The sequence below is a fragment of the Babylonia areolata genome, chromosome 29 (genome assembly GCF_041734735.1).
Source record: "Babylonia areolata isolate BAREFJ2019XMU chromosome 29, ASM4173473v1, whole genome shotgun sequence".
Classification (NCBI taxonomy): domain Eukaryota; kingdom Metazoa; phylum Mollusca; class Gastropoda; order Neogastropoda; family Buccinidae; genus Babylonia; species Babylonia areolata.
The window spans coordinates 31,731,930-31,754,429 of record NC_134904.1 but is presented as its reverse complement, the minus strand read 5'-3'; the positions used below and the strand labels follow the sequence as shown (position 1 = coordinate 31,754,429).

General features: G+C 43.8%; 1 protein-coding gene across 1 annotated transcript in view; it reads left to right on the top strand.

Moving 5' to 3' along the window:
* The window catches only part of LOC143274645 (uncharacterized), a 49,037-nt gene that overhangs the window by 21,469 nt on the left and 5,068 nt on the right, over positions 1-22,500 (top strand). Inside the window, exons 9-18 of the mRNA XM_076578519.1 lie at positions 672-723; positions 3,968-4,040; positions 5,354-5,451; positions 7,543-7,657; positions 9,541-9,717; positions 11,309-11,352; positions 14,523-14,672; positions 15,685-15,885; positions 19,920-19,991; positions 21,259-22,500. The exon at positions 21,259-22,500 is cut by the window's right edge and continues 566 nt beyond it. Of these exons, the coding sequence (XP_076434634.1) occupies positions 672-723; positions 3,968-4,040; positions 5,354-5,451; positions 7,543-7,657; positions 9,541-9,717; positions 11,309-11,352; positions 14,523-14,672; positions 15,685-15,885; positions 19,920-19,991; positions 21,259-22,500 (2,224 nt within the window). The remainder of the gene's footprint in view (positions 1-671; positions 724-3,967; positions 4,041-5,353; positions 5,452-7,542; positions 7,658-9,540; positions 9,718-11,308; positions 11,353-14,522; positions 14,673-15,684; positions 15,886-19,919; positions 19,992-21,258) is intronic.

The window sequence follows — 22,500 nt, the reverse complement described above, 5'->3', positions numbered from 1 at the left end:
TCTGAAGAGTAACAGCACCACTTTTTTTTCCCCTCGCTTGTTTTTTCCTGCATGCAAGTGTATGTGTTTTCCTGTCAAAGTAGATTTTTTTTTTTTTTTTTTTTTTTGCAGAATTTGTTTCCAGGGACAACCTTTTTGTTAACCTAGGTTCTTTAACATGCGCTAAGTGCATGCTACAGATGGGACCTCAGTTTATCGTCTTGTTTGAATGACTAGCGTCCAGATCGCCACTGAAGGTCCAGTACTAGGAAGGGAGGGAAATGCTTGGTACGTGTGAGATTTGATCTTGTGAGTTCAGATTTTATGTCTCAGTGTGAGTTCAGATTTTATGTCTCAGTGTGAGTTCAAAACACTACACCTGTGTTTTTTCTGTGTAGAAATAATAATAATAATACCTTTTTTTATATTGTAATTATTTATTTATTTATTTACTTATTTATGGACGCTTATCTATTATTTATTCACCTTTTTTTTTTTTCCTCAAGGCCTGACTAAGCGCGTTGGGTTACGCTGCTGATCAGGCATCTGCTTGGCAGATGTGGTGTAGCGTATATGGATTTGTCCGAACGCAATGACACCTCCTTGAGCTACTGAAACTGAAACTTTCTCTGTGTGTGTGTGTATTTATTTATTCATCTTTTTTTCTTTTCTTTTTTTTTTTTTTTTTCCAGCACAGCAGACTTGTCGGACCTTGCGAAACAAGCCAAGAAAAAGCTGCAGGATGTGAGTAAGCTTCCTGTGACACATTGGACCAAGAGGGTCCTCTGTGTGTGTGTGTTCTGACAGTGACTAATGTGTAAGAGCAGTATTTGATCATGTGTACCTGATACACTGTGTATCGTTTTGTCTTGTGTTGTGTTGTGTGTTGTATCACTTTTCGTCACCACAGGTTCCATAGCGTGTTTAAATCAGGGGCCGCCCTTTCTTGTAGAGAGCGCGCTGCAGCAGTGCAGTGCCCCGCCCCCATGCCCCCCCCCCACCCCTTTATTTTTTTCATGTGTGCAAGCTTATTTGCTTTATGGATTTTGCAAGTGTATTTGGGTTACTGTCAAAGTGGATTCTGCAAGTGTATTTGGGTTACTATCAAAGTGGATTCTGCAAGTGTATTTGTTTTACAGAGTGGATTCTGCAAGTGTATTTGGTTTACAATCAGAGTGGATTCTGCAAGTGTATTTGGTTTACAATCAAAGTGGATTCTGTAAGTGTATTTGTTTTATTGTCAAAGTGGATTCTGCAAGTGTATTTGGTTTATTATCAAAGTGCATTCTGCAAGTGTATTTGTTTTACTGTCAAAGTGGATTCTGCAAGTGTATTTGGTTTACAGTCAAAGTGGATTCTGCAAGTGTATTTGTTTTACAGAGTGGATTCTGTATTTGTTTTACAATCAGAGTGGATTCTGCAAGTGTATTTGTTTTACAGAGTGGATTCTGCAAGTGTATTTGTTTTATTGTCAAAGTGGATTCTGCAAGTGTATTTGGTTTATTATCAAAGTGCATTCTGCAAGTGTATTCGTTTTACTGTCAAAATGGGTTCTGCAAGTGAATTTGTTTTACTATCACAGTAGATTCTACAAGTGTATTTGGTTTATTATCGAAGTGCATTCTGCAAGAGTATTTGTTTTATTATCAAAGTTGGTTCTGCAAGTGTATTCGTTTTACTATCAGAGTAGATTCTGCAGGTGTATTTGTTTTATTATCAAAGTGCATTCTGCAAGTGTATTTGGTTTACTATGAAAGTAGATTCTGTAAGTGTATCTGGTTTACTATGAAAGTAGATTCTGCAAGTGTACCTGGTTTACTATGAAAGTAGATTCTGCAAGTGTGTTTGTTTTATAATCAAAGTGGATTCTGCAAGAGTATTTGGTTTACTATCAAAGTAGATTCTGTAAGTGTATCTGATTTACTGTGAAAGTGGATTCTGTAAGTGTATCTGGTTTACTATCAAAATAGATTCTGTAAGTGTTTCTGGTTTACTATGAAAGTAGATTCTGTAAGTGTATTTGGTTTACTATGAAAGTAGATTCTGCATGTGTGTTTGTTTTATTATCAAAGTGGATTCTGCAAGTGTATTTGGTATACTGTCAAAGTAGATTCTGTAAGTGTATCTGGTTTACTATTAAAGTAGATTCTGTAAGTGTATCTGGTTTACTATGAAAGTAGAGTCTGTAAGTGTATCTGGTTTACTACGAAAGTAGATTCTGTAAGTGTATTCGTTTTACTATCACAGTGGATTTTGCAAGTGGATTTGGTTTACTATTAAAGTAGATTTTGCAAGTGAATTTGGTTTACTTTCAAAGTGGATTTTGCAAGTGTATTTGGTTTACTATCAAAGTAGATTTTGCAAGTGAATTTGGTTTACTGTCAAAGTGGATTTTGCAAGCGTATTTGTTTTATTATCAAAGTGGATTCTGCAAGTGTATTTGGTTTACTGTCTAAGTGGATTTTGCAAGTGTATTTGTTTTATTATCTAAGTGGATTCTGCAAGTGTATCTATTTTATTATCAAAGTAGATTTTGCAAATGTATTTGGTTTACTATGAAAGTGGGTTCTGTAAGTGTATCTGGTTTACTGTCAAAGTAGATTCTGCAAGTGTGTTTGGTTTACTATGAAAGTGGATTCTGTAAGTGTATCTAGTTTACTATCAAGTGGATTCTGCAGGTGTGTTAGTGGATTCTGCAAGTTTGTTTTACTATGAAAGTGGATTCTTTGGGTGTATTTTACTATCAAAGTGGATTTTTCTGCAGAATTCTGCCAGAGACACCCTTTTTGTTGCCTTGGGTTCTCTAACATGCATAAAGTGCGTCCTGCGCACAGGACCTTGGTTTGTCGTCTCATCCGAATGACTGACTTGAGGATGGGAATGTTCTTTGGACTTACTTTGTGTTTGTGTGAGAGCAAGCTTAGTAAAGAGCTGAACAGATGTGAGTGACTACGAACTCTGTTTTAGAAAGTGGGTTTTTGTATTTTGTGGATAGAATTGTCTGACTGCTCAGTTGTTTTAAAAAAAAACACACACAAAACCCCCCACATGGCAGTTTGATGTCATAGACTGTAAAACACAGTCATGTACATGCACAAATGTGTGTGAACACACTTGTACACACCCACACGTGTTCATGCATGAACACACACAGACACACACACACACACACACGCGCACGCGCACAGCACGCATGTTAGCACCTGCACACAGTTACAGATACTGAAAGATGGATTGGGAGTGACACGAAGGGGGTTCAGGCACTGCCAGGTCTGCACATAATATGTTGACCTGGGAGATCGGAAAAATCTCCACCCTTTACCCACCAGGCGCCGTCACCGAGATTCGAACCCGGAACCCTCAGATTGAAAGCCCAACGCTTTAACCATTCAGCTGTTGCGAAGGTTAACACATGTAGAAGGAGAGGTCTGGGCATCGCCTTCCTACGGCAAACCCCAAAGAGGAAAGTGGAAAGGCTAGCAGTGTTGGTGATAGCCGAGTGGTTAAAGCGTTGGACTGTCAGTCTGAGGGTCCCGGGTTCGAATCACAGTGACGGCACCTGGTGGATAAAGGGTGGAGATTTTTACGATCTCCCAGGTCAACATATGTGCAGACCTGCTAGTGCCTGAACCCCCTTCGTGTGTATATGCAAGCAGAAGATGAAATACGCACGTTAAAGATCCTGTAATCCATGTCGGCGTTCGGTGGGTTATGGAAACAAGAACATACCCAGCATGCACACCCCCGAAAACGGAGTATGGCTGCCTACATGGCGGGGTAAAAACGGTCATACACGTAAAAGCCCACTAGTGTGCATACGAGTGAACACAGAAGAAGAAGAAGGTGAAGGAGTGATTGGAGGGGGGTGGGTGGGAGGTGGGGGGTGGGGTGTGTGACAAGATTGACAGAGAAGTAATTGGGAGTGGGACAAGGCAAGAGGACAGTGGAAACACTGGCAGTGTTGACAGAGTAGCACTGTATGCTGCAGCTCCCCAACCACCTGTTTGAAGAACTGGCCATGGACGTGTACGATGAGGTGGACAGAAGGGAGAACGATTCCAGTGAGTAGTTTTCGTGCCATATATTGTTTTATTCAAGACTGGCATAGCCTCTTTAATCCTGAACAAGCCACACAGAATACACGGACAATACAGAACAAACACATGGTTGCCTCGGTGGTTTTTCAACTGGAAATGAACAAACAATTAGACATGGAGATGAAATGATTAACGAATAGTACAGAGTGGTAACTCTCTCCATTCACAAGGTACACAACTTCAAGTCAGTGCTGCTTACGCTAACGATTCAGCTAGCACACGGGTAAAGAAAAGGTACATTGGAATTAATTGTTTCATGTTCCCAGACTTTTGTTGTTTTGATGTCTGTTAGTGTTATTGTTTTTTGTTTTTGTTTTCACACAAGATTTTTTGCTGCATATGTAAATGTTTGGGGTACCTCTAAGACGTCTGTATGTGTGTCGGTAAACCTTTGCCACCCCCCCCTACCTATGGGGGTGCCAGGGGCTTTTTTTTTTTTTTTATAGTATAAATTATATCCCCCACCTTCTAGAAATTTTGTGCTAGAAATTTTTTCTTTTTTATGGCTTGGTTTGTTTCTGGCTTTTTTTCCCCTTTTCTTTCTGTATTCTCTTGCTTTCTTTCTTTCTTTTTTTTTTCTTCTCTGCCTTGCTGATCCATTCACCTGTATTTTCTTTCCTTTTCTAGAAAGCAATGATATTATTTGTCTTTTCCTGGATTTGATAATTGGGCAAATGCTGTATCCCCCCCTCCCCTCCACCCCCCCCCCTTTTTTTTTTCTCCTCCTACATTTCTCTCTCCTTTACTCTCATTTACTCATTTTTTGGGGTCTTCTTCATACCTTTTCTTTAGACATTTTTCCCTTTCGAGGGCTGGAGAAAGCAATTGTTTGCTTACTCAAATGCTATCGGAAATAAGATCCATTCATTCATTCATTCATTTATCATTCATTTATTCCTTCCTTCCTTCCTTCATTCATTCATCCTCTATCTCTCTCTCACTCACTCACTCTATCTCTCTCATTTCCATATTCATATACATTATTGTCATTAATGCAGTTATCATGATTATGTACTTGTAAATGCTACTGTGCAATTGAGTGTAGTTGAATTTCATGTATGTTTTTCTATAACCTTTTGTTATCTTGTGAACATTTTGATTTCATTTCTTTTTGCCCTGAGGGCTGGATGTAAAAAAGCATATGCATGCTTATTCCACTTCCCTCATTAAAAAGATTCGTTCGTTCGTTCGTTCGTTCGTTCGTTCTCCCTGGCTTGCTCTGCTGCCTGTCAGTCTGTGTGGACGTGTGACTGACACTCCCTGTTGTCACTGTGCAGTCTGGCTGTCCACCCACGACCACACGTCCATTGTCAGCGAGCGGCTGACCGTGCCCCACCTGCCTGTCAACCCTGAGCTGTCCACCACCCGTAACCAGGTCTGGGGCGCCCCACCCACCTGACTTGTCCTCAGAAAGAATGAATGAATGAATGAATCTTTATTTTCCAACGGTGAAGATATTAGCACTTTGGCCGACTTACACATCTGCCGTTGTTCTAAGAGACACACAAACATGTACGCATATAAATGTAGTTATACTGAATACGTAATACATGTATAATGTACGAGTATAACACAGCGTCAAACTGAGAGACACAACATCGCTCACATCTGTACGGAACGGAAGCGAGTAACACACACACGCACACACACACACACCAAGAGAAAAGAAGAGATCTGAGCACATCACTCCTCTCTTGCAGTCTCTCTGTTGGCTCCCTGTCTCGCACAGAATCACCCACAAGATGTCTCACAAGATGTCCCACAAGATGTCTCACAAGATCACCAAACTCGTCCTCAGAAAGATCAGATCTTAGTACATCACTCCTGTCTTGCAATCGCTCCATTGGCTCCCTGTCTTTAACAGAATAAAGTACAAGATCACCCAGCTCTTCCTTGGAAAGAAAAGATCTGAATCCTCTCTTATAATCTCTCCATTGGCTCCCTGTCTCACATAGAATAAAGTACAAGATCACCCGACTCATCCTCAGAAAGAAAAGATCTGAACACAGCACTCTGTCTCATACAGAATAAAGTACAAGATGACCCGACTTGTTCTCAGAAGAAAAAAAAAGAAGAGCAATCTCTCCATTGACTCCATGTCTCAAACAGAATAGAATACAACATCACCCAAGTCATTCTCAGAAAGAAAAGATCTGAGTACATAATTTCTCTCTTGCAGTCTCTCCATTGGTTCCCTGTCTCTCACAGAATAAAGTACAAGATCATCTGACTGTTCCTCAGAAAGAAAAGATCGTAGTTCATCACTCGTATCTTGCAATCTCTCCACTGGCTTCCAGTTTCATGCACACACATCTGAGCTGGACAAAATAAAGACTTTGATAATTATTATTATTATTTTATTACATGGAGTATACAATGTAAGCATTGTGCCATATATGAAAGACAGTGGTCATTGAGCGTAAGATAGCATGTGCAGAAAGTATTAAGGAAAGAGCATGCGGAGTATATAATGACATGTATGGGGAAAGTATTGCACCAGTTAAAAGGTGGGTGGACTGGGTATGGAGAATATCTGGAGGGGAATTATTATTCTATTACCCAGCCATAAGGGTGGTGGGTGTGGAGTGCGATTCATGTTGATAAATGCGCACGGAGGCAGTATGACAGAATTTTAGTTAGGCGTTGGAATTCTGAACCACTGTTTGCCAGTGGTCAGGGTTTGAGGCTCCGGTTTCGGTATGGTGCAGTGTCCGTGGGGAAAGTCCCATAGCTCCGATTTTCCTCACTCCACCCAGGTGTGAATGGGGTATCTGATTTCACTTGGGATTGATTGATTGATATGGATACTTACATAGCGCCTATCCTCAGTCGGAGACCAAGCTCTAAGTGCTTTACACACACGGGGTCATTTACACAGCAGGCTGCCTACCTGGGTAGAGCCGACTGACGGCTGCCATTGGGCGCTCATCATTCGTTTCCAGTGTCATTCAATCAGATTTCAGGCACGCACACATACACACTAATACAAACATGTAACATTTAACACTTTATGTGTGTGACCTTTTTGTTTATTTACCCAGCCATGTAGGCAGCCATACTCCGTTTTCAGGGGTGTGCCTGACATGTTCTTGTTTCCATAACCCACCGAACGCTGACATGGATTACAGGATCTTTAACGTGCATATTTGATCTTCTGCATGTGTATACACATGAAGGGGGTTCAGGCACTAGCAGGTCTGCACATATGTTGACCTGGGAGATTGGAAAAATCTCCACCCTTTACCCACCAGGCGCCGTTACCGAGATTCGAACCCGGAACCCTCAGGTTGAAAGTCCAACGCTTTAACCATCCAGATACTGCAAAAGGTTAACACATGCACAAGGACAGGGCTGGGCATCGCCTTCCTACGCCAAACCCCAAACACAATGAGTATTATCAGTCCACTGCCCTGATGGCCATAAAGGCTGTGGGACCTTTGACTAATGTGACCTTTTATGCGTGCAGGGACGGCAGAAGCTGGCACGTTTTAACGCCCGTGAGTTTGCTACCTTGGTCATGGACATTTTGAACGACGCTCGACTTCGCCAAACTGGGATCATACAGACACCTAAAGAACCCGGTGAGAATGGTGAAGCCGGCGTCAGTGCGTGTGCATTTGTGCTCTTGACTTTGGTTGGGGAAGCATCGATTCAATTGTTGACCTAGTCATCGGCCCCAAGGATATGTATGTGTAATGGGTAGCATATGCAAGTGACCACATGTGTTGATATGCTCTGTGTGTGTATGTGTGCGTGTGCATGCATGAGTGTATGTGAGTGTATGCACGTACAAGCACTTTTATGTGCGTGCGTATGTGTCAAAAATCTTACTGTATTTGTGTTAGAAAAACTATGATTTCCGATTTATGTTTGTACCTGTCCTGCCCAATATTCCTTGTGACCCCAGTACACTTGGTTATTAAAAACATTCTGTTCTGTTCTGTTCTGTTATCACTGTCATTATTGTTATTACTGTTACTTGGTGAAGTCGTTATCCTTTGTAGCTCAGACAAGCTCAGTGGACTCAAACTGCTGAAATGCCCTCAGTCGTCTTTATGAACATGATTTATTATTTATTATTATCATTACTACTTTTACGGTGAAGTCATTATTCTCTGTTCCTCAGACAAGTTCAGTAGCCTCAGTCTTGATTTTTGAAACCCCCAGTCGCCTATGTGAAATGATTTGTTGTTGTTATAATTTACCCCTTCAGTGTCAGGGAAGGAAAAAAAAAATCCCCGTAGAAAGTGAGGTTTCAAGTCCTGAATCAATATCCAGAAAATGGTCTGGAGATAGACCACTCCACATCAAATGCGCGAACTCTCAGCCTTCCAGAGTGATTTCCCTTCTTTTGATGATGTCAGCGGCGATGTCACAATGGCACTGAAAGGGTTAATATTATTATTATTGTTATTATTATCATCATCATCACTATTAATATAACTGTTACCCGTGAAGTCATTAGTTGGGCCAACAGCAAAGTGAGAGCTGTATGATCAGTGGTTTCTCCATGCAGTGGGAAGTCATTTACAGCTTAGTTTTTGCGAAGGACTATGACTCTGAAATTAGGAGGCAAGATTGCACTGGCTCTTAGTTCTGCAGCCTTGGGGACCAGTTGGCCTTTGGGAACTATCCCAGCACCAACCAAACCCTTGGCTGAGAGAGTGGGGATGTAACTTGGGCAAGGCATTCTCCACAATAATCGAATTGTAGCTCAGATAATCAGGACAGCATTGCCTCCTCTGCTGTTCTGATGGTCATAGTTGGACACGACTGACGATCATACATTATCCTCTCTGCTTTGGACAAGTTCGGCGGCCTCAAGCTAGTAAAACATCCCAAGTCATTTTAATGAAAACGACTAAGCATTGTTATTTCATATTTTGATGACCTGTTTTTACTTGATATTTTGATTACCTGTGAAGTCGTTGCCCTCTCTTACTTCAGACAAGTTCGGCGGCCTCAAGCTAGTAAAACATCCCAAGTCATTTTAATGAAAACGACTAAGCATTGTTATTTCATATTTTGATGACCTTTGACTGTGCTTTCATATCTGTGAAACTGCGTGTTTGGTGCATATCTGTTATGCATGTGTGGGTGTATGTGTGAATGTGTGTCTTCATGTTTTACATTTATTTGCTTATTTATCATCATTGTTGTCTTATTTATTTATTTATTTATTATTATTATTATTATTATTATTTTATTATTATTTTCATTACTACTACCTTTTTTTTATATCATAATTATTATTTATTTATTTATATAAGCTTATCTATAATTTATTCACCTTTTTTTTTTCTCAAGGTCTGACTAAGCGCGTTGGGTTACGCTGCTGGTCAGGCATCTGCTTGGCAGATGTGGTGTAGCGTATACGGATTTGTCCGAACGCAGTGACGCCTCCTTGAGCTACTGAAACTGAAACTGAACTTACCTATGAAGTCGTTGCCCTCTCTTACTTCAGACAAGTTCGGCGGCCTCAAGCTGCTGAAGCGCCCCCAGTCGAAGACGATCAGCGCGCTGAGCGACGAGGAGCCTCTGTATGACAGTGTGGCGTCGGACGAAGACTACAGCAGCATCGACTCCCAGAGCATCCGCAGCATGCAGATAGAGCTGAAGGAAGACCTGGTCACCGAGGTCAGTGCTCACCGGCTGCTGTTCCTCCTTGCAGGGTTGTTGTGGGGGTGGAGGAGGTGTGGTGTGTGTGTGTGTGTGGGTTATGGTGTGGTGTGTGTGTGTGTGTTGGGGGGGGGGGGGGGTGGCATGGTGTGGTGTGGGGGGAGCGGGTGTGTGTGTGTGTGTGTGTGTGTGAACTACAGCAGCATCAACTCCTAGAACATCCGAGGCGTTCACCGAGGTCAGTGGTCACCGGCTGCTGTTCCTCCTTGCAGCGTTGTTGTGGGGGTGGAGGAGGTGTGGTGTGTGTGTGTGTGTGTGTGGGGGGGGTGGTATGGTGTGGTGTGGGGGGAGCGTGTGTGTGTGTGTGTGTGAACTACAGCAGCATCAACTCCAGAGCATTGTGGTGTGTGTGTATGGGGGGGTGGGGATGTGTGCGTGGGGGGAGGGTGTGTGTGTGTGTGGGGGGGGTGAGGGGGTGTGGGGGTGGTTATGGTGTGGTGTGTGGGGAGGGGGTGTGTGGGGGGGGTTATGGTGTGGTGTGTGTGGGGGATTGGTTGGGGGGGTATGGTGTGGTGTGGGGGGTGGGTGTGGGGGGTGGTATGGTGTGGTGTGGGGGGAGGGTGTGTGTGTGTGGGGGGGGGGTGGGGGTGGCATGGTGTGGTGTGGGGGGAGCGGGGGTGTGTGTGTGTGTGTGTGAACTACAGCAGCATCGACTCCCAGAGCATCCGCAGCATGCAGATAGAGCTGAAGGAAGACCTGGTCACCGAGGTCAGTGCTCACCGGCTGCTGTTCCTCCTTGCAGGGTTGTTGTGGGGGTGGAGGAGGTGTGGTGTGTGTGTGTGTGTGGGTTATGGTGTGGTGTGTGTGTGTGTTGGGGGGGGGGGGGGGGTGGCATGGTGTGGTGTGGGGGGAGCGGGTGTGTGTGTGTGTGTGTGAACTACAGCAGCATCAACTCCCAGAACATCCGAGGCGTTCACCGAGGTCAGTGCTCACCGGCTGCTGTTCCTCTTTGCAGGGTTGTTGTGGGGGTGGAGGAGGTGTGGTGTGTGTGTGTGTGTGGGGGGGGGATGTGTGTGTGTGGGTGGCGTGGGGAGAAGAGGTGTGTGTGTGTGTGTGGGGGGTGGGGAGCGGGTGCGTGTGTGTGTGTGTGTGTGAACTACAGCAGCATCAACTCCCAGAACATCCGAGGTGTTCAGATAGACCTGAAAGAAATCCTGGTTGCTGAAGTCAGTGTTGACCAACTGCTGTTCCTCGCAGTTTGTTGGGGGTGATAGAGGGGGTGTGGTGAGCGGAGGTGACAGGGGGTGGTGGTGGAGATGGTGGTAGGGATGGTGGTGTGGGGTTGGGTTTGAATCTAATTGTGAATGTGTGAGAGGGGGGTGAGTGTGTGTGTGTGTGTTTTGTATAACGATGTGTGTGTGGGTGTAGGTGTTTATTGTGTGTGTGTGTGTATTGTGTGTATGTGTGTCTCTGTGTGTGCGTGTGTGTATGTGTGTGTCTGGAATGAAACATTGAAGGACATATAAAAGTGAAGATGAGGAATGTAATTGTTTCGTTTTGGCATTGCCATGACCTGATTACGGCGCTTGTGATTGGTTAGGCCATGCTGTCAGCTGAACGTCCCAACACACCCACCTCTGTTATTTCCTTCGCTGAGGTGAGCTTGAAGGCGGCCTTCTCTGTCTCACGGCTGCTCCTGGTTCTGGTCTGACTGACCACTAACTGATCTAACTGACCACTGTACATCCTTTAGTTCTTACCACAGTGCATCCTTTAGTTCTTACCACTGTGCTTCCTTTAGTTAACTAAATGCATCCTTTAGTTCTAACTGACCACGGTGCATCCTTTAGTTCTAACTGACCATGGTGCATCGTTTAGTTCTTACCACTGTGCATCCTTTAGTTAACTGACCACAGTGCATCCTTTAGTTCTAACTGACCACGGTGCATCATTTAGTTAACTAACTACAGTGCATCCCTTAGTTCTTACCAATGTGCATCCTTTAGTTAACTAATTGCGTCCTTTAGTTCTAACTGACCACTGTGCATCCTTTAGTTAACTAACCACAGTGCATCCTTTAGTCAACTAATCACAGTGCATCGTTTAGTTCTAACTGACCACGGTGCATCGTTTAGTTCTAACTGACCACGGTGCATCGTTTAGTTCTAACTGACCACGGTGCATCCTTTAGTTCTAACTGACCACGGTGCATCGTTTAGTTCTGACCACGGTGCATCGTTTAGTTCTAACTGACCACGGTGCATCCTTTAGTTCTAACTGACCATGGTGCATCCTTTAGTTCTTACCACTGTGCATCCTTTAGTTAATTAAATTCATCCTTTAGTTCTAATTGACCACGGTGCATCCTTTAGTTAACTAACCACAGTGCATACTTTAGTTAACTAATCACAGTGCATCCTTTAATTAACTAACCACAGTGCATCCTTTAGTCCTTAACACTGTGCATCGTTTAGTTCTAACTGACCACGGTGCATCGTTTAGTTCTAACTGACCACGGTGCATCGTTTAGTTCTAACTGACCATGGTGCATCGTTTAGTTCTTACCACTGTGCATCGTTTAGTTAACTAACCACAGTGCATCCTTTAGTTAACTAACCACAGTGCATCCTTTAGTTCTAACTGACCACGGTGCATCCTTTAGTTCTAACTGACCACGGTGCATCCTTTAGTTCTAACTGACCACGGTGCATCCTTTAGTTCTAACTGACCACGGTGCATCCTTTAGTTCTAACTGACCATGGTGCATCGTTTAGTTCTTACCACTGTGCATCGTTTAGTTAACTAACCACAGTGTATCGTTTAGTTCTTACCACTGTGCATCCTTTAGTTAACTAAATGCATCCTTTAGTTCTAACTGACCACGGTGCATCCTTTAGTTAACTAACCACAGTGCATCCTTTAGTTAACTAATCACAGTGCATCCTTTACTTCTAACTGACCATGGTGCATCGTTTAGTTCTAACTGACCATGGTGCATCGTTTAGTTCTAACTGAACATGGTGCATCCTTTAGTTAACTAAATGCGTCCTTTAGTTCTAACTGACCACGGTGCATCCTTTAGTTAACTAACCACAGTGCATCCTTTAGTTCTAACTGACCACGGTGCATCCTTTAGTTCTAACTGACCACGGTGCATCCTTTAGTTCTTACCACTGTGCATCCTTTAGTTAACTAACCACAGTGCACCCTTTAGTTCTTACCACCGTGCATCCTTTAGTTAACTGACCACGGTACATCCTTTAGTTAACTAATCACAGTGCATCGTTTAGTTCTAACTGACCATGGTGCATCGTTGAGTTCTAACTGACCACGGTGCATCCTTTAGTTAACTAAATGCGTCCTTTAGTTCTAATTGACCACGGTGCATCCTTTAGTTAACTAATCACAGTGCATCCTTTAGTTCTAACTGACCACGGTGCATCCTTTAGTTCTAACTGACCACGGTCCATCGTTTAGTTCTTACCACTGTGCATCCTTTAGTTAACTGACCACGGTACATCCTTTAGTTAACTAACCACTGTGGATCCTTTAGTTAACTGACCATGGTGCATCCTTTAGTTAACTGACCACTGTGCATCCTTTAGTTAACTCACCACTGTGCATCCTTTAGTTAACTGACCACGGTACATCCTTTAGTTAACTGACCACGGTACATCCTTTAGTTAACTAACCACTGTGCATCCTTTAGTTAACTGACCATGGTGCATCCTTTAGTTAACTGACCACGGTACATCCTTTAGTTAACTGACCACTGTGCATCCTTTAGTTAACTGACCATGGTGCATCCTTTAGTTAACTGACCACGGTACATCCTTTAGTTAACTGACCACTGTGCATCCTTTAGTTAACTCACCACTGTGCATCCTTTAGTTAACTGACCACGGTACATCCTTTAGTTAACTGACCATGGTACATCCTTTAGTTAACTGACCACTGTGCATCCTTTAGTTAACTGACCATGGTGCATCCTTTAGTTAACTGACCATGGTACATCCTTTAGTTCTAACTGACCACGATGCATCCTTTAGTTAACTAATCACAGTGCATCATTTAGTTCTAACTGACCACGGTGCATCCTTTAGTTAACTGACCACTGTGCATCCTTTAGAGTGTGTGTGTGTGTGTGTGTGTGTGTGTGTGTGTGTGTGTTCTTAAGTTTTACGTCTATCCACAGAATATGATTTTACTTTTTTAGATGGCTGTGTGTGTGTGTGTGTGTGTGTGTGTGTGTGTGTGTGTGTGTGTGTGTGTTCTCTTCAGTTTAACATCTATCCACATAATGTGATTTTAGACGTTTGTGTGTGTGTGTGCGTGTGTGTGTGTGTGTGTGTGTGTGTTTTCTTCAGTTTTACGTCTATCCACATAATGAGATTTTAGATGGCTGTGTGTGTGTGTGTGTGTGTGTGTGTGTGTGTGTGTGTGTGTGTGTGCGACATTGTTGTGTATTTGGAAATGTTTGTTCTGGGCATGAAAAGATTATTTTGCAGTAATCCTCCATACTCCAATAATAGTGAAAGGATAATTAAAACTTGAACTTGTGTGTGTGTGTGTGTGTGTGTGTGTGTGTGTGTGTGTGTGTGTGTGTGTTTGTGTGTGTGTGTATATGTGTGTGTGTTTGTGTGTGTGTGTGTATGTGTGTGTGTATGTGCATGTGTATGTGTGTGCGGGTGTGTGTGTGTTTGTGTGTGTGTATGTGTGTTTGTGTATGTGTGTATGTGTGTGTGTGTGTGTGTGTGTTTGTATGTATGTGTGTGCGTGTGTGTGTGTGTGTGTGTGTATGTGTGTGTGTTTGTGCGTGCGGCACAGGGCGTGTGTGTGGGGGACGTGGAGGGGCCCGTGACAGCGGAGGAGTTCCTGCACATCCGACGGGCGCTGGCCGAGTCCCAGGCCAGGATCCAGCACCTGGTGCAGGTGAACACCGACCTGGAGAAACACCTGTCGGACATGCAGAGCAAGGTGGGTGGGGGTCACACCTGTTGTTGAAATAGTCCTTTTGGGGTTGTTTTTTGTTGTTGTTGTTGTGGTTTTTTACTTTGTGTGTGTTCGTTCGTTCTTTAGGTTAGCGTCTTTTCACTATGAGTGATATTAGATGATTTTTTTTTTCTTGTGTCTGTGTGTGTTTGTGTGAAACACCTGTCGGAAAATCAAATAACAGAACAAGGTGAGTGAGGGTGACCTGTTGTTGCATCAGTCTTTGGGGATTTTTTTTTTTTCTTTCTTCTGTGTGTGTGTGTGTGTGTGTGTGTTGTCCGCTTTGCAGGTCCAATTTGATCATGAAGGGTAATAATCATTATAAAAAAAAAAAGAAATAGGTATAGCATGCAAACGGCTGAAAGAAAGCAAAAATAATCTATACTTTTCTGATAGGAAAATGTATACACTATCCAGTACAACACAGCACAGCACATCCCAACCCAAATCCAACCCACCACACAACACAACACAACACACCCAACACAACACACCCAACACAACCCAACCCAACCCAACCCAACACAACACAACACAACACAACACAACACAACCACACAACCCAATACAACACAACACATCACAGCACAACACAACACAACCTAACCGAACAACCCAAGACAACACATCACAACACAACACACAACCCAACCCAACCCAACCCACCCAAACACACAACCCAACCCAACACAACACACCCCAACACAACACACACAACCCAACAAAACCCAACCCAATCCAACCCAACCCAACCCAACACAACCCAACCCAACACACCCAACCCCAGCACACAAGCCAACACCACACAACACATCACAACAGAACCCAACACACAACCCAACACATCACAACACAACATCACATCACAACACAGCACACATCCCAACCCAACCCAACACAACACGACACAAAGCACAACACAGCACAACACACCACATGCACAACACGACCCGACCCGACACGACACGACACAGCACACTGTGTGGGAACGGTGCAGATGGAGTCCCTGATGATGGAGAACCAGACGCTGCGCATTCACCGCGACAGCATGATGGCGGACCACGTGACCAGCGGCCTCAACAACGGCCAGGCCCTGCACTCGGAGACACCGGAGCACGCGCGACCCCAGATGCGACCCCAGGCGCGACCCACATCCATGATCGAGATGCGTGACGCCAGCCGACAGCTGGCACAGTCGGTGAGTACGGCGCAGGTCAGGGGGACGCCGGGTTTGTCTGCTACAAATGACGGGCGCAATAGCCAAGTGGTTAAAGCATTGGACTTTCAATCTGAGGGTCCGGGGTTCGAATCACGGTGACGGTGCCTGGTGGGTAAAGGGTGGAGATTTTTACGATCTCCCAGGCCAACATATGTGCAGACCTGCTAGTGCCTGAACCCCCTTTGTGTGTAAACGCATGCAGAAGATTAAATACGCACGTTAAAGATCCTGTAATCCATGTCAGCGTTCGTTCGGTGGGTTATGGAAACAAAAACATACCCAGCATGCACACCCCCGAAAACGGACATGGCTGCCTACATGGTGGGGTAAAAACGGTCATACACGTAAAAGCCCACTCATGTACATGCGAGTGTACGTGGGAGTTGCAGCCCATGAAAGCAGAAGAAGAAGAAGTCTGCTACAAAGGCAGAGACCTTTTCCTTCACCACCACTTCTTGGCCTGGAAGTTTGAATGATTGTGTCTACGAACGTATAGGAGGAAGATGGTAGAATGGTTGAAACGCTCATCTGCCAGAGAGTAATAATAATAATTATAATAATATTTTATTTTTATATAGCGCTATAATACAAGCATAAGCAAGCTCTAAGCACTTCGCAGTCCAGTACCTAAAGTGAAAGAAGTGAAAAAAGTAGCAGAAACATAAAACAGAATCATTAATATTATGAAAACACAATGTATAAAGCTCACAAAGTAACATACTCAATACTACAATTGTTACACTCCAACACTCACACAAACACACACACACACAGACACACACATGATTAAGTGGCTGAGATAACAGCAATTTTCACTTAAAATGCCTACATGTAAAAAGGAGTCGGTGAGGTTCTGAGTTGGAAATCCACTCTCACATACTTTCGCTCAAGTTTGACTGGAAAATCAAAGTGAGCGTCTAGTCATTCGGATGAGACGATAAACCAAGGTTCCGTGTGCAGCACGCTCTTGGCGCACTGAAAGGGAACCCTCGGCAATGAGAGTGTTGTCCTCTGGCAAAATTGTGTTACAGAAATCCACTCTGATAGGTACACAAATTTATATGCATGCACCAGAGGCCTGACTAAGCGCGTTGGGTAATGCTGCTGGTCAGGCATCTGCCTAGGAGATGTGGTGTGGCGTGTATGGGTTTGTCTGAATGCAGTGACGCCTTCTTGAGAAATTGAAACCGCAGACTGAAAACTGCAAGAAACAGTGCAGGTTTTGATCGGAACGTGTAGCTTTAGAGTGACCCGCTGAAGATAGTCTGGATCCCTCCCAGTCCCCCTCCCCTCCTAGAATTACCCGTAAAGTTCGGTCTGTAAGCCGCGACTTTTTACTCCAGCTTCAACCTCTGCGGCTTATACAATGATGCAGCTTATTTGAGGATTTTAACGATCCCGGGAGTGTCACATTCTCGTCTATTCTTAGCTGCCCTTCAACTCACCAAAATCATGATTTCTGTCCATGTTTTATAAATCAAATCTGCACATGTTAAAGCCTTCAGATCAGCATTCAGTTCTACTCTGCTCAAGCGTACACCCTCATCATGCCGAAAACGCGACGTTATGCCTATGATGCAGCCTTCAAATTGAAAGCGATCGACCTAGCAGACGACAGTGCAAGCGACGAACCAGCAGCGACCTCCACCTTCATGTTCATGAAGTGAAAGCGAGGCTGAAGTCAGTTTGAAGATGGCAGAGGAAGCTGTGCTGGTTCTCAACTCGGACACTGAAGACGAAGATTTCAGTGGATTCAGTCAGCAGGATGACGTTGAATAAATGTGACTATCCCTAAATTATGGATCTTATTTTCGTTGTGTTTATTTATTATTTTTTTGTGGCACTAGCAGTATTTTTGCTTGCTTTTCTTTGTGTTGTTCCCACTTGTGTTTATTTCATAACCTACAGTATTGACAGCTTTTCTGTAGTATCAGTATGTGTTCTGGTACCAGAAATAAGTGCGGCTTATAAGCCAGTGCGGCTTATGTATGTATAAAGTTCAATTTTTTCCAAAATTTAGCGGGTGCGGCTTATATACCAGTGCACTCAATAGACCGAACTTTACGGTAGGATAAAAGAGACCTGGGGATCCACAAGATTTTTTTAAAAACTGACCAGAAGCCCTGATGTATAGATCGGAACAAGGCAACTTCTTCTGCGTTCACTCACATGCACACAAGTGGGCTTTTTACGTGTATGACCGTTTTTACCCCGCCATGTAGGCAGCCATACTCCGTTTTCGGGGGTGCGCATGCTGGGTATGTTCTTGCTTCCATAACCCACCGAACGCTGACATGGATTACAGGATCTTTAACGTGCGTATTTGATCTTCTGCTTGCCGTATACACACGAAGGGGGTTCAGGCACTAGCAGGTCTGCACATATGTTGACCTGGGAGATCGTAAAAATCTCCACCCTTTACCCACCAGGCGCCGTCACCGTGATTCGAACCCGGGACCCTCAGATTGACAGTCCAACGCTTGAACCACTCGGCTATTGCGCCCGTCGGAACAAGGCAACAAGCTGGGATATGTGACACCAGTGGACAAGTTTGATCAGGAAAGGTACAGAGGGATAACTAGTTTAATGTGAATAATTATTTTTATGTAATGATGTTGATATGGATACTTAAATTCAGATACCAAGCTCTTAAATGTGTTTTTTTTTAATTATTATTATTATTTTTTAAATACAAAAACCGGGTCATTTACACAACAGGCTGCCTTCCTGGGTAATGCCAACTGACAGCTGACGGTGCTCATCGTTCATTTCCTATGTCATCAGTCATGCTTCAGTCTCACACACACACACACAGGCATGTGGAGTGATCGCCTAGAGGTAACGCGTCTGCCTAGGAAGCGAGAGAATCTGAGCGCGCTGGTTCGAATCACGGTTCAGCCGCCGATATTTCCTCCCCCTCCACTAGACCTTGAGTGGTGGTCTGGACGCTAGTCATTCGGATGAGACGATAAACCGAGGTCCCGTGTGCAGCATGCACTTAGCGCATGTAAAAGAACCCACGGCAACAAAAGGGTTGTTTCTGGCAAAATTCTGTAGAAAAATCCACATCGATAGGAAAAACAAATAAAACTGCATGCAGGAAAAAATACAAAAAAAGTGGGTGGCGCTGTAGTGTAGCGACGCACTCTCCCTGGTGAGAGCAGCCCGAATTTCACAGTTGTGATAAAAAGAAATACAAATACAAATACCATGCATGTGACCTTATATACATGTGTCTGGCAGTTTCTTTGTTTTTTTTAACCCCACCATATAGGCAGCCATACTCCCATTTTTTGGAATATACTGAGTATGTCCTTGTTTCCATAAACCACCGATTACTGACATGGTTTACAGAATCTTTAACGTGGTTATACACATGAAGGGGGGGCTTCAGGCACCAGCAGGTGTGCTGCACATGCGTTGCCGTGGGAGATTGGCATTCACTCGACAGGTGTTAGAGTGACTGATCAGTATCAGTGTCAGTAGCTCAAGGAGGCGTCACTGCGTTCGGTCAGGTCCATATACGCTACACCACATCTGCCAAGCAGATGCCTGACCAGCAGCGTAACCCAACGTGCTTAGTCAGGCCTTGAGAAAAAATTTTTAAAAAAAAGAAAAAAAGTACAAAATAACAACCAAAAATTTATATATATATATATATATATAAAGAGTACAAAATAACAACCAAAAAATTATTTTAAAAAAAGTACAAAATAACAACCAAAAAAATATAAAATAAAATAAAATAAATAAAGTACAAAATAACAACCAAAAAGTAAAATAAAGATTAAAAAAAAAAAGAAAAAAAAGTACAAAATAACAACAACAAAAAAAGTACAAAATAACAACCCCCCCCCCCCCAAAAAAAAAGTACAAAAATAAAACAAAACAAACAAACAAACAAAAAAACCAACATAAAAATACTACTACTACTACTACAACTACTATTTAGAGTGACTGAAAGGTGTGGATGTGACAAGAGACAGGTACGCTGTGTTGTGTTGTGTGTACAGAGCCCAGGGTCAAGCGGTCAGTTGTCCGGGGCGTCGTCAGTGTCCAACATCTCCATGACAGCCACAGGCCAGGTGGGTGGTGCTGGTGGGGGTGTGGCAGGCCACTGCTGCACTGGTTTAGGTCGTTGACAGACCGAGTCTGTTCCGTATGATTTTATTTATTACTGTAAAGAAAACAACAACAAGAGAGGCAAGGCCTTCAAGACTCACTTGTGACTGAGAGTAAAACACACAAGCTTTTTATGTATCGAGTATAATTTCAAAATGTTATGTTTAAGATGAGAAAGATCAGTTTAAAGCAAATTAAGTCCCCTTAGCATTAATTACAGAGTAATTTCCCTTTTTTACTATCTGCACCAAAACGTTTGCAAAATAAATAAAACTTCCATGCTTAGCAAAAGAAGTTCCTGTTTGAACAAAAAATGATAATAATAACTGCTCTTGTTGTTGGGTCAGAATATCAGATCAAAGTGCCAAGTTTAGAGAATACATAGATAGAAAATATAAATATAACAGTAAATGCAATTTGCATATAATTAGGCTTCATTATTTATTTTTTTGTGCCCATCCCAGAGGTGCAATATTGTTTTAAACAAGATGACAGGAAAGAACTGAATTTTTCCTATTTTTATGCCTAATTTGGTGTCAACTGACAAAGTATTTGCAGAGAAAATGTCAATGTTAAAGTTTACCACGGACACACAGATACACACACACACACAGAGACACACACACAGACAACCGATCACTGGGTTAAAACATACTCACTTTGTTTACACAAGTGAGTCAAAATCCATGCTTTTTGGTTCTTAAAGTTATTTGATTTCAGTTGAAGGATTCATAAAACGATTGATTTATGATTGGTTTGGTTTGGTTTGTAATTTTTATTGAAAGAATGATTTATGTATTGCAGTGTTTTTACAGTGATGCACTTCATTTAAAGAGGTATATGGTTTGGTTTATAGTTTTTATTCAGATAATTGTTTATGTATGCAGTGATTTTTTTGCAACGATATGATTGTTCATGTATGCAGTGATTTTTTGCAACGATACACATTATTTTTGAGAGGTATTGTAATGATTGTTTGTGTGTTCACTGGGTTTTTTGTGTTTATTTTAAATGATGCACTACATTTTTAGAGGTATTCTAATGAATGTGTATTTATGAAGTTGTTTCTTTTTTTGCAATAATACGCCGCATTCTCAGAGGTATTGTAATGATTGTTTAATTTATGTGTGCAGTGTTTTTTGTTATTGTTTTTTTACTATGGTACACCACATTTTCAGAGGTATTGTCAGACTCTGTGGCGCTCTTCATAATCTAGTTGCTCAATTTCAGGAGCAGGTATCGTCCGATCTGGAAGACCAGCTGAATGCCAACGTATTGGAAGTGATTGACGACCTGCCGGACGCCATTCTCTCCGAAGCCTACGACCCGCCCAAATCTGTGGCCTCCCAAGTGTACGAGCCTCCCAAAGCTGTCGTTTCCCAAGGCTTCCACCCTATTAGGGCAGCCGCCTACGAACCACCCAAGGCGGCGGCGCCTCTAGGGTACGACCCTCCCAAATCTGTGGCCCCCCACGGGTATGACCCTGCATCTCACCAGGCGTACAATCCTCCCAGGGGAATCGTTCCCCAAGGCCCAGAACTGGACCCATCCAAAGCTGTTTCTCAAGGCTATGAACTACCCATGTCAGTCATTCCACCAGGCTATGAACCACCCAAATCGGTCATCCCACCAGGGTATGAACCACCCAAATCGGTCATTCCGCCAGGTTATGAACCACCCAAATCGGTCATTCCACCAGGGTATGAACCACCCAAATCGGTCATCCCCCCTGGGTATGAGCCGGTAAAAGCGGCCGTGTCCCAAGCCTATAATCCACCCAGAGGGACACTGCCCCAGGGCTATGAACCACCAAAGCCTGTGTCCCAAGCTTATGAACCCCCCATGTCCGTTGTTCCTCCAGGTTACGACCCAGCAAAAGCCAGCATGTCATCCCTGGGCTACAACCCATCCATGGCAATCAGTACTCAAGGTCACGGCCCAGCCAAGGCACTGTACTCTCAGTGTTATGACCCGTCAGGGGTCATCCTTTCCCATGGCTACGACCCGCCAAAGACGGTCACTTCTCAGGGTTATGACCCGGCTAGAGGGTTGGCTCCTCAGGGCTACGATCCACAGAGAATGCCAGTTTCTCATGGCTATGAGCCGCCCAAAGCTCCCGCCAACCAGGCAGTGTCCCAGACATACGACCCGCTGAGGGTGCCTGTTTCCCAAGGTTACGACGGCCAGAGGGCAACTGTCCCCCCAGGATATGACCCACAGAATGGGATCATGGCCCAAGGTCAAGACCCCCAAAGGCCAGTTGTGTGTCAAGGCTACAGTCTGCCAAAGGCCGGCATCCCCCCACCAGGTTTCGAACAGTCCCAGCCTGCCGTTTCTCAGGGTCACGACCCTGCCGGTGCTGCTGTTTCCCAAGGATACGACACATCAAAGGCTCCGATCTCACAAGGCCATGACCCGGCAAAGGTGGTTTCCCAGGGTAACGACCTGTCGCAGACGGTTGTTTCCTCGAGT